This window comes from Aspergillus brasiliensis (assembly GCF_001889945.1).
Source record: "Aspergillus brasiliensis CBS 101740 unplaced genomic scaffold ASPBRscaffold_4, whole genome shotgun sequence".
In the NCBI taxonomy this organism is placed as follows: domain Eukaryota; kingdom Fungi; phylum Ascomycota; class Eurotiomycetes; order Eurotiales; family Aspergillaceae; genus Aspergillus; species Aspergillus brasiliensis.
In genome coordinates, this window is record NW_027137445.1 from 1,855,638 (window position 1) to 1,868,847 (window position 13,210).

General features: G+C 50.5%; 4 protein-coding genes across 4 annotated transcripts; 2 read left to right on the top strand and 2 right to left on the bottom strand.

Moving 5' to 3' along the window:
• Positions 1-413: 413 nt before the first annotated feature.
• Positions 414-1,644, bottom strand: ASPBRDRAFT_194635 (uncharacterized protein; the record flags this gene model as incomplete). Its single annotated transcript, XM_067620775.1, has 2 exons — positions 414-836; positions 934-1,644. The coding sequence occupies 2 exons, from the start codon at positions 1,642-1,644 to the stop codon at positions 414-416; spliced, it is 1,134 nt and encodes a 377-aa protein (XP_067480957.1).
• A 775-nt stretch (positions 1,645-2,419) lies between these two features.
• ASPBRDRAFT_53837 (Zn(II)2Cys6 transcription factor) lies at positions 2,420-4,816 on the bottom strand (the record flags this gene model as incomplete). The annotated part of the gene is made up of 7 exons (XM_067627129.1): positions 2,420-2,431; positions 2,500-2,675; positions 2,726-3,995; positions 4,044-4,075; positions 4,127-4,316; positions 4,391-4,709; positions 4,758-4,816. 7 exons carry the CDS (start codon positions 4,814-4,816, stop codon positions 2,420-2,422), a joined length of 2,058 nt encoding a protein of 685 aa, XP_067480958.1.
• Positions 4,817-5,335: 519 nt separating this feature from the next.
• Positions 5,336-6,494, top strand: ASPBRDRAFT_53838 (uncharacterized protein; the record flags this gene model as incomplete). The annotated part of the gene is made up of 4 exons (XM_067627130.1): positions 5,336-5,722; positions 5,782-6,078; positions 6,135-6,203; positions 6,267-6,494. 4 exons carry the CDS (start codon positions 5,336-5,338, stop codon positions 6,492-6,494), a joined length of 981 nt encoding a protein of 326 aa, XP_067480959.1.
• A 4,345-nt stretch (positions 6,495-10,839) lies between these two features.
• Positions 10,840-13,185, top strand: ASPBRDRAFT_514011 (MFS transporter). The gene is made up of 6 exons (XM_067626715.1): positions 10,840-11,315; positions 11,434-11,533; positions 11,588-11,600; positions 11,659-11,876; positions 11,924-12,474; positions 12,539-13,185. The coding sequence occupies exons 1-6, from the start codon at positions 11,072-11,074 to the stop codon at positions 13,084-13,086; spliced, it is 1,674 nt and encodes a 557-aa protein (XP_067480960.1). The 5' UTR covers positions 10,840-11,071; the 3' UTR covers positions 13,087-13,185.
• The last annotated feature ends 25 nt before the right edge of the window (positions 13,186-13,210 follow it).

Here is a 13,210-nt window from a genome sequence, read left to right on the forward strand (position 1 = left end):
TGGCTCCACACAGCCAGATCCACTTAATCTCAACCATCCCAGCCCTATTATGCTTTTCTTTAGAGCCGAGTCAGCGACTGCGTAGTGACAAATGACCATTTGATTCTAAAAGGAATGTACTTATAAAGTAGAGTGCTTGGATGTCGAGGTTTTATAGTCAATGTATGAATAAGTCCTTAATGTGTTATGAGAGTATAGTCGGTGATATTAGTATACACGGCGTATCTCAGTTGTTGTACGCGTCATCTTTCATGAATGTCATTGACTTGTTTATTGCTATTGACGGAAAGGCCTTATGTAAATACCGGTGTGGTAGAAGCAAGTGTATATTTTATCAATATTCTAGTCCAAAGCAATAGACCTGAAAATCAAGCCCTAATTATGAACACATATGTGCAGACATGAAGCAGACCCTAATTATTAACAGAATTGTGCAGACCAGAGAGCACTTCATCGAGAAAGTACTTCTCAATGCTAGTACTCAGCATTGCTAGCTGCGGCGCCTTCAAACACTGCGCCACAGCGTTGCGATAATGCATACCCATTCGCTCTCCAATCTGCACCCCAAGAATATCATACAGCGACTGTACATCGTGTGGCAAGAAAGGACCGCGGTCATCTCCAAGCAGTCCTGGTTCATTCGGCTTCGTGGCGTTGTGATAGGCTTCGTAGGGTCTGTTCCACAGTGTAATACTGAGGAGTACACCGGCGAAATGCATGATATCATTGCATTTCCAAAAACGGGCCAATGCCACATCGCTCCCCGTTTTGGTGCCCGGCATTAGAAAGTCATCATTAGAACAGTACCAACCGCTTATGTACGGCTTGGCAACGTCCTGCCACGGGGTTTCTGCATTCCGAAAGAAAGATAATGTTTTGAATTGAAATCTCCCGATGCTTCCATCCAGCGCAGTGTATCTGGAGAAGTGCAACAGCCAACTCCCGTGCAAGACGGAAACGGCTTTCTAGGTCGGGGCTGGGCCAAGAGGGAGGGCCGGTGCAAAAGGTGATCTTTCCTTCGAGCGTGACGACTTGGGCCTCACTTTTGGCATGTTTAGGAAACCGAAAAGCTAATCCCACAATAGGGCGCTGCGTTCCATCAGGCAATTGTCCTGTCGACAAACTATAGCCGAAACAGTGTAGCATGCAATGTCCAGCGTCAAGCTTAGAAGTCTGTCGTAAAAGTTGGACATGATAGTTGTATCGTTTCAGTTGGGCTTCTTCGTCAACGGAGTTCTGCGCAACAGGGTTTCGCAACCGCCATTCCACAAGCACACGCCTATCTTCCACCCGGCACTCCTCTAGATTGTAGTAGATATAATCGGACCGAACGAGTGGAAATCTGGCTACGGTGCTTCCAGGGCTTGAACCACCGGCAACCACATTAGGGATTTCAGGCGTCACAAACTCCAAAAAACAAGAGACTGGGATCTCCCAAGTCCCTTTGGCTCCCGCGGGCGAATGGGTGGAGGAGGCTGTAGCATTTCCAATAGAGCCTGTCTGTGAATCAAAGGTGTCATCGCATACGTTGAGATTGTTGATTCTCCGTAGCTCTATAAGGCTTACAGCCGTGGAACTCGATGGTGTTGGCGGACTGGTTCCCGTACCAAGAACTTCGCGGACAAGCCTCTGAGCAAGCTCCATAATCCGGTCTGTTTCACCAGGTAGCAGGCTCTCGAGATTATAATTGTGCACAGACAGCTCGAACACCAGGGCTTGTATTTCCGCTTCCCTAATCTGTTCTCGGCTTGTGGTCCGATTAGCCCCAGAGCCACTTTCTGCTGGAGCTTAGATATCGACCGCCGTATTCTGCGGTACTTGAAGTACCAGGTGACACCGGACCCTGATTGCCAGGTATATATTTGCGCTTTTCCCCAGCGAGACAGTCCGCTCTGCTCGTCTCGTAAAAGCACAGTCAGCGACGTATCGTTCTCGCATATATCCCAAAGCAGGAACAGAGACTCTGTGTGACAAAGTATGTACAAGAAGCGATGACTTCCCTCTCAAAGCAAGTTCATAATGGGGGAAGTACAGAAGAGCAAGGAACAGGGATGGACAGTTGATTTCGAGTGCACAGGCTGTCCTGGTCTGTGAGACCTGGCGGGGAGGCCCTGACTGTCACGTGGCCTGGTTGCGCCAGTTGGGATGGTCCAGCTCTCCATCAATCAACGGACATTCTCTGCCTCGATCGTTTGATCAAGTGTAACATTGCAGCATGAGGCAGCTTCGAACCCCACAATGAAGACTCATCATACCTCATGTCAACATACCCCGCTATTCAACGGTTCCGTGGCATTCTGCTTCCCCCCAAGCACTGTTCGCAGGCAGACAAAGTCGAATGAGAACGATTAGTAACGAGTTATGCTCATTAATCCGTATCTGTTGTGTCATTCCACTGAAAAAAAAAAAAAACATTCATTTACATGGCAAGCTATATCAGCACACGCGGTTAGTTTATTGGACTTAGCGCTAGAACGATGGAAATGCTAGTCCACTTACCCAGCTCATGTCTCCAGAAAAGTCCCAAAGGTTCACAAGCTCACTTGGCAGGTGCGATAGATCGAATCCCGGCTCGAGCGACGATAGCATCTTTGGCTCTGCCACCGATATTGATTCATCTAGTTGGTCGACGGACAGTCCAAGCATGGGATCGAATTTTTCTGTCTCGGCTTCCGCTATACCCGTGTTAGAGGAGGCATAAATGGATGAAGGATGACGTACTTACTGGAGGTGGTGCTGTGCCCACTGGTTTTCAAGCCACTGTTGCTGCCATCTGAAGGGGACACGCTATCAAGCACAGGAGCACCCAACTTCCTTAACATAATGCTAGTTGACTGCCATGCTTGCCAGGCCTCTGCAGACTCATCCTTATACTGGGCCCAGATCCGATGCGAGGTCTGGAGGGCAAGAAGCAGATCGTTCTTTCCCTGCATTACTGTCTGCCCGCCTTGTGCCTCCCGCTCGAGATAGTGGAGCTCCAGACATACTACCATCGCCGCCAGCATGAAATCGTTGGTGGTCAAGGAAGTCACGAACCAGCGGCACTGCCCGAGTACTCCTCCAGTCTGGACCTGTCCATCAATAGCCGCTTGATGCTGCAGAAGCTTCACCGCCGCATCGAGACAAATACGTCGTGACTCTGCATACCGGAAATTTGAACGGCCTTCAGAAAGGGACTTGCGATGCAGGATGCATCGCGTCTTCTGATACAGGATTTCCAGGTTATAACGCAGCATGATGATATGCGGCGATGCTGTGACAGACTCCGATACACTGCGAAATTGGAGACAAACCGGGATTGCGGCATAAGACTCGTTTAGCCGCTTGTCGAGCTGATAAATGAGTGCGGACGGAATAGGTGCGGTAGATGCAGCATGGTCGATCACGAGACCGAATATCTTGGAAAGTTTACTCTTCGCAATCAGATAAGCCACTGGGGTAAAGGATGTATCAGGACGCGGTGGTGGCAAGCTCGTCGAGTCCTCAGAGAAGTCCTCGTCCAGCAGATTGCGCGGCGGCTGTGTATCTGCCAGGCCGTCATAGATCATCCGAGGCAGACCCATCTGAAATGATATGAGTGCATCCAGCTGGGACATGAGCGTCCAGATGCGTCGACGCATTTCGGCCGCAAAGCAAGAAAGCTCTGGATAGCGGGACCCGTCCCGATGAAGACCAGCCCGCATGGCCAGACGATTGATGATTCCCATTAACAACCAGACCTCGTGATGGAACTCCTCTCCTCGGAAGTACTCCGTTTGCGCATAGAACATCAGCGCTTCGATGGTATATTTCGTCGGAGTCGTGTACTTGTTCTCGATGAGGCAATAGGCAGCTTGTTGCCGAAAGTCATCGCACAGCCCATGGGTGTCGCCAATCGGATCTGGTCTGTGACCCTCCGTAAGTTGGTGATGGTGGATCGCCAGGCACATGATACTGAAGAGGATGCTCAACCATGCCAAATTGGCATCCTGTGGATGGGTCCAGAATTGATCATACTGTCAACGTCAGCATGCCCTATACACGTCAGGTGGATGGGCTAATACTTCTTTTTGGAATGTCGGAGAATGCAGGACAACTGGCGACTTCGTTAGTGTCCTTGATCAACGTTATCAAGCAGGTTACATACGAACACCCGGCTCCATAGAGCTGAAAAAGCGTGACACCAACCGATCCACGGTCGGTCTTGGCGGGAGGTGAGTGAGGACCTCCGCTATTCCGCCGGGCGGAGACAAGCCCCGGAGGAGGGCGGACCCGTGATCTCCCCGGGACGGCGGAAATGATGGCCCTAACTCGACGCACTCTTTGAGCTCGGCAATCTGCCAGCCGTTCATCCGGTGTCAGTGTGATATGTTGGAGACTTTGATGACTGCAATAGGATCTTGTCACATACACTGTCTTGCAGTGCCGTCCAATGTGCTCCAGAGACATAAGTCATCCCCGTGTGATCGACTCGCAGGCTACCAAAGGAGTTGGCTACTGTGTCCGGGCTAGCGGCCGGGGGAACGTCGCTCTTAGGCTCCGGGTGGACCGGGTTCTCCCCCTTTTGCAGAGCTACCACTAGGTCCTCCAGTTGGCGGATGCGCTGGGTTAGCTGCCGAGGCTGAGCAGGCCCATTCCGCCGGGGAGCTGATGGGGGAGGGTGAGTATAGACGCACCCCAACCCACGCTTGGTACAGCTGCTACAAGGCTGGAGACGATCACATCTCAGCCTTCGGGGTGTTAGTATTCACGCGATCTGGCACATGGAAGTGCCTTACTTCTTCTGACGGCAAAATGTGCAGGATATGGGTGTTCGAATAGGAGGTCTAGATGCCATTGTTCTGACATATAGGGTTGGCCTTGCATAGGGTCCTCATTGAATGGGGATATTGACGTTGGGCGTTTCTGGCGGGGTTCCCAACCGCGGCTTACTCAGCTGGTTGTCTGCATGCGCTGTGCTTTACTACATGCTGGCGGTTTGGTGTATCAGCCTTGAAATCTTCATAGAATTGACATTGTATACGATCACTTTTTTAGCACCAGATATAATCAATCTGCCATAATCGTCCAGCGAGAACATGACGCAAGCTTGTCCCAGTGACATTCAGTGTATTTGGCCATGACACTCCAAGATCGCCCGGGCTTGGCGCCGGGCCGGAGTTGCTAGCGCCGGAGATGGTCCCGCCAGCCCGAATTGTGGCTCCGGAGTCAGGGTCCGGAGGGCTCACCTACTATAAATCCGCCATTGTGATCCAGGTATGCGTCCTAATCCCAATCCTTATCCTCAATCACCGAGCACTGTCTAATATCTTTCACCAATTATACACTGTCGCACACACGCATCCATACACGCACAATGGCACCCGCCCTCGGCCAAATCTTCCCTCCAAACCCTACCTTCGTCGAGAAAGACATCCCCGACCTGACAGGAAAGGTAACCATCGTCACCGGTTCAACCTCAGGCGTCGGTTTCCATACAGCCTCCATCTTATACTCCAAAAACGCCACCGTCTACATCGCCGCCCGGTCCGCCGACAAGGCCCGCACCGCCATCAACGAGATCCAGACCTCCGCCGAGGGCGCACACAGCCGAGGCCGTCTCTCTTTCCTGCCACTAGATTTGTCCGATCTAGCCAGCATCAAAGAAAGCGCCAATAAGTTCCTAGAGCAGGAAGACCGTCTCGATATACTCATTCATAATGCAGGAGTCATGACTCCTCCGGCGGGGAGTAAGACCATTACTGTATTGCCCCAAACATCAGCTACTAATGCATGCAGCGTAGAGATTAATATATGAAATAGGGCCACGACCTCGAAATGGGAACAAACTGCCTCGGTCCTTTTCTGTTTAACAAATTCCTTCTCCCCTTGATTCAACGCACCGCTGCCACAGCTTCCGCGGGTAGTGTACGCGTGGTGTGGTTGTCGTCCATGATCTCCTCGTTCACTGCAAATGGAGGGATCATCTTCGATGAAGAGACCGGGGCACCGAAGGTTCTTTCTGACCCGATGCAGAATTATATGGAGAGTAAAGTGGGGAATGTGTTCATTGCTAAGGAGATGGCGAAGCGGTATACTGGGGATGGGATTCTTAGTTTGGTTCGTTGATCCTTATCAACCATCCATAATGGGTAAAATTGACTGACGGGTAATAGAGTGTGAATCCTGGTCTTATGAGAACTGAGCTACAGAGACATGGTCCTGCCATTCAGGCTACGGTTATGGTATGCACCCCCCACCCCCCAACTATTCTGTGATACAAAGTCAAGGAATTGATGAAAAGGCAGGGCTGGATATTCAAGGGTCCGCGGTACGGTGCGTACAGTGAGCTCTTTGCGGCGCTATCTCCGGATGTCACGGAAGAGAAAAACGGAGAGTTTATTATTCCCTGGGGGAGGTTCGGACCTATCCCTTGTCATATTCAAAAGGCGTTGGTGTCGAAGCGTGATGGTGGGGCTGGGACGGCGGAGAGGTTTTGGGCGTGGTGTGAGAAGGAGACTGCTTCGTATCTTTGATTTACACCCCCCCCCCCCCCTCCTTCTCTTTTCTATTTCATTTCTATGTTCTGCAGGGGGACTGCCTTGGCAGAGGGTGCATAGTGTAATAGCTTCAGTTGCTGGGTGTGGGTATATACTCTTTGTGTCTAGGTAGAAAGCTAATCTTAATGCTTGTAATATTGATGTTTGTTAAACACTTCTTGATAAGGAGGTCACCATAAGCAGGGTGGGTGTTTCATAAGAGTAATAACTAAAATTCAGTACAATGCCGGAGAATAGTCTCGGTACTGCCTTTGTTGTTATTAAGAGCCTAACCCATTGAACCCCTAATGACCCAGACTGGAAATCTTGTACTCTCACCCATATCCTCGACACCCCATGTGCTCCTGCGCCGCTCGTATGTGTGGTAAATGATGTGTTCTGGATAAGAGAGATCGGTATCCGCAAAGCTCGCAAACCCGGGCAGACGAAAGATCTTTCGGCATCGATAGGACTGGAAGAGAATGAGGATGAGGCTGTAGCATGCCAGTCTCAGGGAACAGCAGTCTGTAACCAACAAGATCCAGGGGGAGTATATTCAACATTGTCGGTTCTTCTGAATGTAGTGTCTGCGAAATATGTAAAGGACTTGGTAGTAACGGGAATTTCTGGATCAGGATGTTGCAATTAGAAAGAGTGCGTGGGCATGATAATCCTCCAACCCATGCACTGTTGACCTCTTTCAGCCGGACAAAACGAAGAGTGCCGTTAAGGCCAAGGTTGTAAACTCGAGTGTGGCGTCTTGGGAGGCTTCGTAACTAGCGTCGCCGACTGTCACTGAACAAATTGTCAATAGAGACATGTTCAGATGCGGGTATTTCAATATATCTGATATATTTGTGGTGTCCGTGCTAATGTCAAACAAAGGCGAGCAATATCTGGGGCCTTCAAGAGCTTCGTGTAAGTTGCCAGCTCGCTTGTAGAGATTATCGATCGAGGACTGCCTGTCGTCCCACGGAATCATGAAAGCATTCTGTAGATGTATAACCAGTGACATCATCCCGAGATGACATCTTGTCACTTCCTCCTCCTTTTGGCAGATTTCATCGTAGTCATGAGCGATTAGCTCATTATATATAATCAATCAAGAGTTAGTATCTCAAGATACTAATCAGGACTGCGGCGTTGTGATTGTTTCTTGGGAATAGGCAATATATAAACAAGGCCAAAGCGAGCCGAGTGAATATTTGACCACCGGGCAATCCAATTTCAGGCAACAAAGACAAGCATCTGTAATGTTACAGTAGGCTTCATAAGGTCTTTTCCACAGTGCAATTTGCATGCGTATAACAGCAAAATTCATCAGGTTCGAATTTGTAACATTGCAGTAGGCTTCGTAGGGTCTTTTCCACAGTGCAATTTCCATGACAGCGAAATTCAACAGATCACTGCTTTTCCTGAAGGAAGCCGACCCCACATCGTGGTCTGTTATAGTACCCAGCAGTCTATAATCGTCTTGATAACAGTCCCAATCGCGAACTGATATCGTGATATAGTGCAACCTCCATGAGTATAACGGCGAAATGCATGATATTATTGCATTTCCAAAAATGAGCCAATGCCACATTGCTCCCCATTTTAGTGCCCAGCATTAGAAAGTCATCACTAGAACAGTACCAACTGCTTATATATAGCTTGGCAACGTCCTGCCACGGAGTTTCTGCATTCCGAAAGAAGATAATGTTTTGACTTGAAATCGGCGAAATGCATGATTTCATTGCATTTCCAAAAACGAGCCAATGTCACATCGCTGTCCGTTTCAGTGTCTGGCATTCTATAATCGTCTTGATAACAGTCCCAATCGCGAACTGACTTCGTAACACTGGCGTGTATATATATATTGAGTTGTCTATGCCATAGCCGCGATCTTGTTGCTCAGTCAACTTAAGATGCGGTATGGCATAAGGCGAGCATCGAGATGAACTCGAACGACTTGAAGTCGGTCGTTGCTGGTAGAAGTGGAATGACAGCGGGGCAGGGAGGCCCTTTTATAGACGTCCTCTGCCTGATCACTGGGATGCTCCCGATCGAGCGTAGGCAAATTCCCTGGGACATCGACAAAGGATCTGTCAGACTACTCCTAGTGCGCTGGAGGAGTGAATCCTCCGAATATTTACCGCTCGGCTATCCGGTAAAAGACTAGATTCTGAGTCTAGTGACTCAGAATGCGTATCACCTAACTATAAGCTTGCGGGTAAATACCGGATGTGAGATCATCGGGATTCTCACAGGATCGGAGCATTCCATATTGTGATGAATGAGATTGAGGCGAATATAGTGAAGCCATGAGATCAGTGAATGATACAAGTGCAAATAGTAGCAACATATACTCTATATATTATCGTGACCCAAAAAAGGGAGCATCCGGTCTTGCGTCCTCAGTCTCGCATATTGTGAAGCGCCTCACGACTACTGAGTGACCTTAAACTTTAGAATGCCATTGTAGTCACGTATCTAGTCGCATCTGCGAAAGACTCTATCCATGAAGTTCGCTTAATTCCAATAACCCTGTTGTGTACCTGCGCAGAGCTCTCCAAGCACTTGATCAGCAAAACGCAGGAGCGTTAAGCAAATGGTCTTTCAAAATCTCGTATGAGACTATGCAGGATCAAATCTCCTGACCTGCATATTCACAAATGTACAGATATATCTCTGTGACTGCATACCTTCACACCGGGAGCTTCCCCATTTGTCTAAGCCAGTCAACCCTAACCTGTCTCATTAACCACTGAGAGGCACCGCAGGTTAATTTCCCGTGCTAACTAGTTTAGCACTTCCTAGTGATGCTAAGCACTAAAACGCGCGTCGAATGTTCAGGCCATCTGCGTAGTGACCGCAACCGGAAATGCCGATCAGCTGAGCCCGGAGATTCCTTGATCCGATGCGAAATGCACTCCTCACCTTCCACCGGAATAATTTTCTCAAGATGTCAACAACGACAATGCATTACTCGGGACGAAGAAAAGGCGACGATCTCAGCATTTGACACGCGACCTGCTCCGTTTTTCAGAAATGAGGATCGGAATGACGTCGCTTTTCCGAGGACGACCGGAGAGACTCTTTGAAGGGAAATACACAGTGGATGCTCGGCTAATCCGTCGCAACCACTCAATGGACTCGAGGCCCCTGTCGAAGTGGTTCCGCGGACGAAGCCGACGGGCAAAACTGGATCCTCGACTTACCTTCTTCTTTCGTCTGCTTTAGGGGTCTTGGCACGTGCGATGTGATGGAGAAAGGGAGAGCAACTTGGCAGATTATTGGATCTGAGGCTATCCACTGGGATGCTGACCCACCAACGGATAATGTTAAGAACCGCAAGTCTACCCCAACGTCATCGAATCATACAATTCTGAAAAATTTTTTGCTGTTATGTCCTGGTTCCTTTCCTTTTTCTCTCACCTTTCTCTGGCTCTTCCCCTTCTCCACCGTCTTCCGTTTTACCTGCAAAGCTCGCGCACACATTCCAACCCAGTCAACCCAGGTCAACCCGAGTAGCAAGAGGCAAACTGCCTGGTCCCAAAGCGCCATGAGAAAGCCCTCCTGCATCTTCCAGTGCCATAAGACTAGCCATGCCATTCCAAATGCGACACAATCTACATAGGGCATGATCCGGCCGTTCACACCCGATAAAGTGCACTCTTCGTGTTCGTTCAGAGGCAAGGAGCAAAACATCGAAGCGACAGCAGCAGCTCCCTTGGCTCACTGCGGCAAGCGGGGTACTTCGTACCGAGTAGTTATGGGCAGTTATCGTGTTATGGGTAGTGATGGATGCTGTGGGCCTGCCTGTTAGCCATTGATGTTATGTCAAACTTTTCCCTGTCCCTCTGCGGCGCATGAATCGTGGGGTTTATATAGGGTCCGACAATTCCCCTTCTTTTCGTCCCACGGCTTTCCTTCCCATTCATTCCTCCCCGGTCTTCTCTCCACTTCGCCCCATCTTGAGGTAGTATTCCGTTGCTCCTCTGTCTTTTTGCAAGCTTGATTCCTGTTTTGCGACCGAATCAACTGGCATTTTTCTTTCAGCGTGTCTTTAGACTGCAAAGACTGTGAATACCCGGCTACCAGGCTGAATTTATATACGAAACAAATCATTTCCGAACATCATCTGTGTGGTGTCGTCACAACACTAGACATAGTCATTCTAGGATCGAAGGACGAATACGGACACTCAGCCACGCCCAAGCAGAAACCCAGAGAGCGACTTTTGTGATTTTCCATTGCGCCAAGTACCATTGCGATCTCCCTGCGCACCTCGGTTGCCCTTATCAGCACGCCCGCCGCCATTGCACTGCCTAGCATCTGCCCTGATAGCGCCTGCGACAACCTTCCCACTCACGGTCTAGGTTGTAAGAAGAACGAGATTCGAAGCTTTTTCCCGAGCAGCAATTCAAACATACGAAATAGCCCCGGCGACAAGCATACTGTGCCCTATCTAGGTCCCGACAGACACCCCCAGCGACACCCCAGCGACATTTAGGTCGATACATCTTTATTCTTAGCCACGCGCCACATCCGATCGTTGACCCCCTTGCGACTATCTCATACGCCTGATCAAAATGGGTAGCTGGTGGAAAAACTTACAGCGCGACCGCGTGCAGATCCCCGAGGTCGTGATCCCTCTTGCCGATGCCCCCAATACGATCCCCCAAACCGAGAAGGATGCCGAGTCCAATGTCAACAGCTTAGATTCCCAGGAAAAGGGTGCCTCCGCACCCGAGAGCGCCACGCTAACCCTGGAGGCCCTTCGTGCAGAGGTCGACTCTGCCGTCACTGCCTCGGGCCATAACTCTGTCTATGATCGTATGTTCTATTGCCTCGTCATGGGCGAATCTCGAACCCCAGGAGCCGGCTATCTATCCCTCCCAGCCAGGACCCCCTTACCCTTCACCCAAGGATCTGGTCTGACTAGGGAATACAGGCAAGGCCAAGCTTATCAATAGGGCCATTCAGGATATCGGCATGGGCCGGTATCAATGGGAGTTGTATATCCTGTGTGGATTTGGTTGGACTGCTGACAAGTGAGCGACTGATTCTTTTCATGTGTTGACTTCGCTAACTATTTTGCTGCACAGCCTCTGGCTACAGGTGAGATGAATTGAATATTAATTCTAGAGTCAAGTGCAGCGCTAACTGGCGCACGCAGGGTGTTGCCCTGACCCTTACCCCCTTGTCCATGGAATTCGGCGTCTCCGAATCCTATGTCCGGTTTACTACCTGCGCCTTGTTCGTTGGACTGATTGTCGGCGCCACTTTCTGGGGTCTTGCATCTGATATGATCGGACGTCGACTGGCTTTCAACACGACTCTCTTCTTGTGTGGCGCATTTGGTCTCGCATCCGGCGGTGGTCCCAGCTGGGTTGGGTATGTTCCCACCTACCCTTACGATGTCGCATGGCTAACGAGATCAGTACTTGTGCCCTCTACGCTTGTCTAGGATTAGGAGTCGGTGGCAACCTCCCTGTCGATGCCGCCATTTTCCTCGAGTTCCTGCCCATCGATTCCGGAAACATCCTGAGTTCGCTGGCCACATTCTGGTCCGTGGGTACCTTCATCGCCAGTATGCTGGCCTGGGCGTTCATCCCCAACTACTCCTGCTCGGACTCGAGCAACTGCACCAAGGAGAACAACATGGGCTGGCGATACCTCGTTCTGTCTCTGGGTGCCATCACCATGGTCTTCTGGATCTGCCGGTTCTGCTTCTTCAAGCTGTACGAGTCGCCCAAGTTCCTCGTCGCCAAGGGTCGGGACGAGGACGCCGTCGCCGCCATCCACGGTGTGGCCTATCACAACAAGAAGAAGACCTGGCTCACCGTGGAAATCCTGCAAGACATCGGCGGAGCCACCGAGGCGAGCAAGGAGCAGAACCTGTCCTCGACTGAAATCCTGAAGCGCTCGCTGTCCAAGTTCTCCGTGCAGCAGATCGGCCCGTTGTTCTCGTCCAAGCGTCTCGGCATTACCAGTAGGCCCCCATCCTACCCCACAGTACACTCATTGCAACTCCACGTCACTAACAATAAAAACAGCCGCCCTAATCTGGCTCTGCTGGACCACCATCGGCATGGGCTACACGCTCTTCAACGCCTTCCTCCCACAATACCTCGGTTCTTCCTCCTCCGTCTACATCACCTACCGCAACTACGCCATCACCTCGGTAACCGGCCTCTTCGGGCCCATTCTCGCCCGCTACATGGTCGACATCAAATACATCGGCCGGAAAGGCACCATGGCCCTCTCGACCCTAATCACCGCCATCCTCCTCTTCTGCTTCACGGCCGCCAAAACCTCCGACACCCAACTCGTCTGCTCCGCCCTCGAATCCTTCACCCAGATGATCATGTACGGTGTGCTCTACGCCTATACCCCTGAGGTGTTTCCGGCTCCGAACCGTGGTACCGGATCCGGGATTGCGAGTTGTTTGAATCGCATTGCCGGCTTCTGTGCCCCCATTATTGGGATTTATGCCTCGGCGAACCCGAGTGCTCCGATTTATGCCTCCGGGGCGTTGTTGTTGGTTTCGTTTGTGGCGATGGTCTTGTTGCCCATTGAGACGGCGGGGAAGCAGAGTTTGTAGGGTGCCTCTGCCTCCCTGTGGGGGTGTGGTGGAATGTGTATATGCTGGAGGAAAGATAGAGATATCTTGTTGATACCACTTTTGTATGTATTGTTATGATGTGATAGCGTGCATGATTGTCTTC

Coding starts and splice junctions, on each gene's coding strand:
- ASPBRDRAFT_514011 (XM_067626715.1), top strand. CDS start 11,072: ATGGGTAGCTGGTGGAAAAACTTACAGCGCGACCGCGTGCAGATCCCC. Junction 11,316..11,433: donor CCATAACTCTGTCTATGATC/GTATGTTCTATT, acceptor TAGGGAATACAG/GCAAGGCCAAGCTTATCAAT. Junction 11,877..11,923: donor GGTGGTCCCAGCTGGGTTGG/GTATGTTCCCAC, acceptor TAACGAGATCAG/TACTTGTGCCCTCTACGCTT.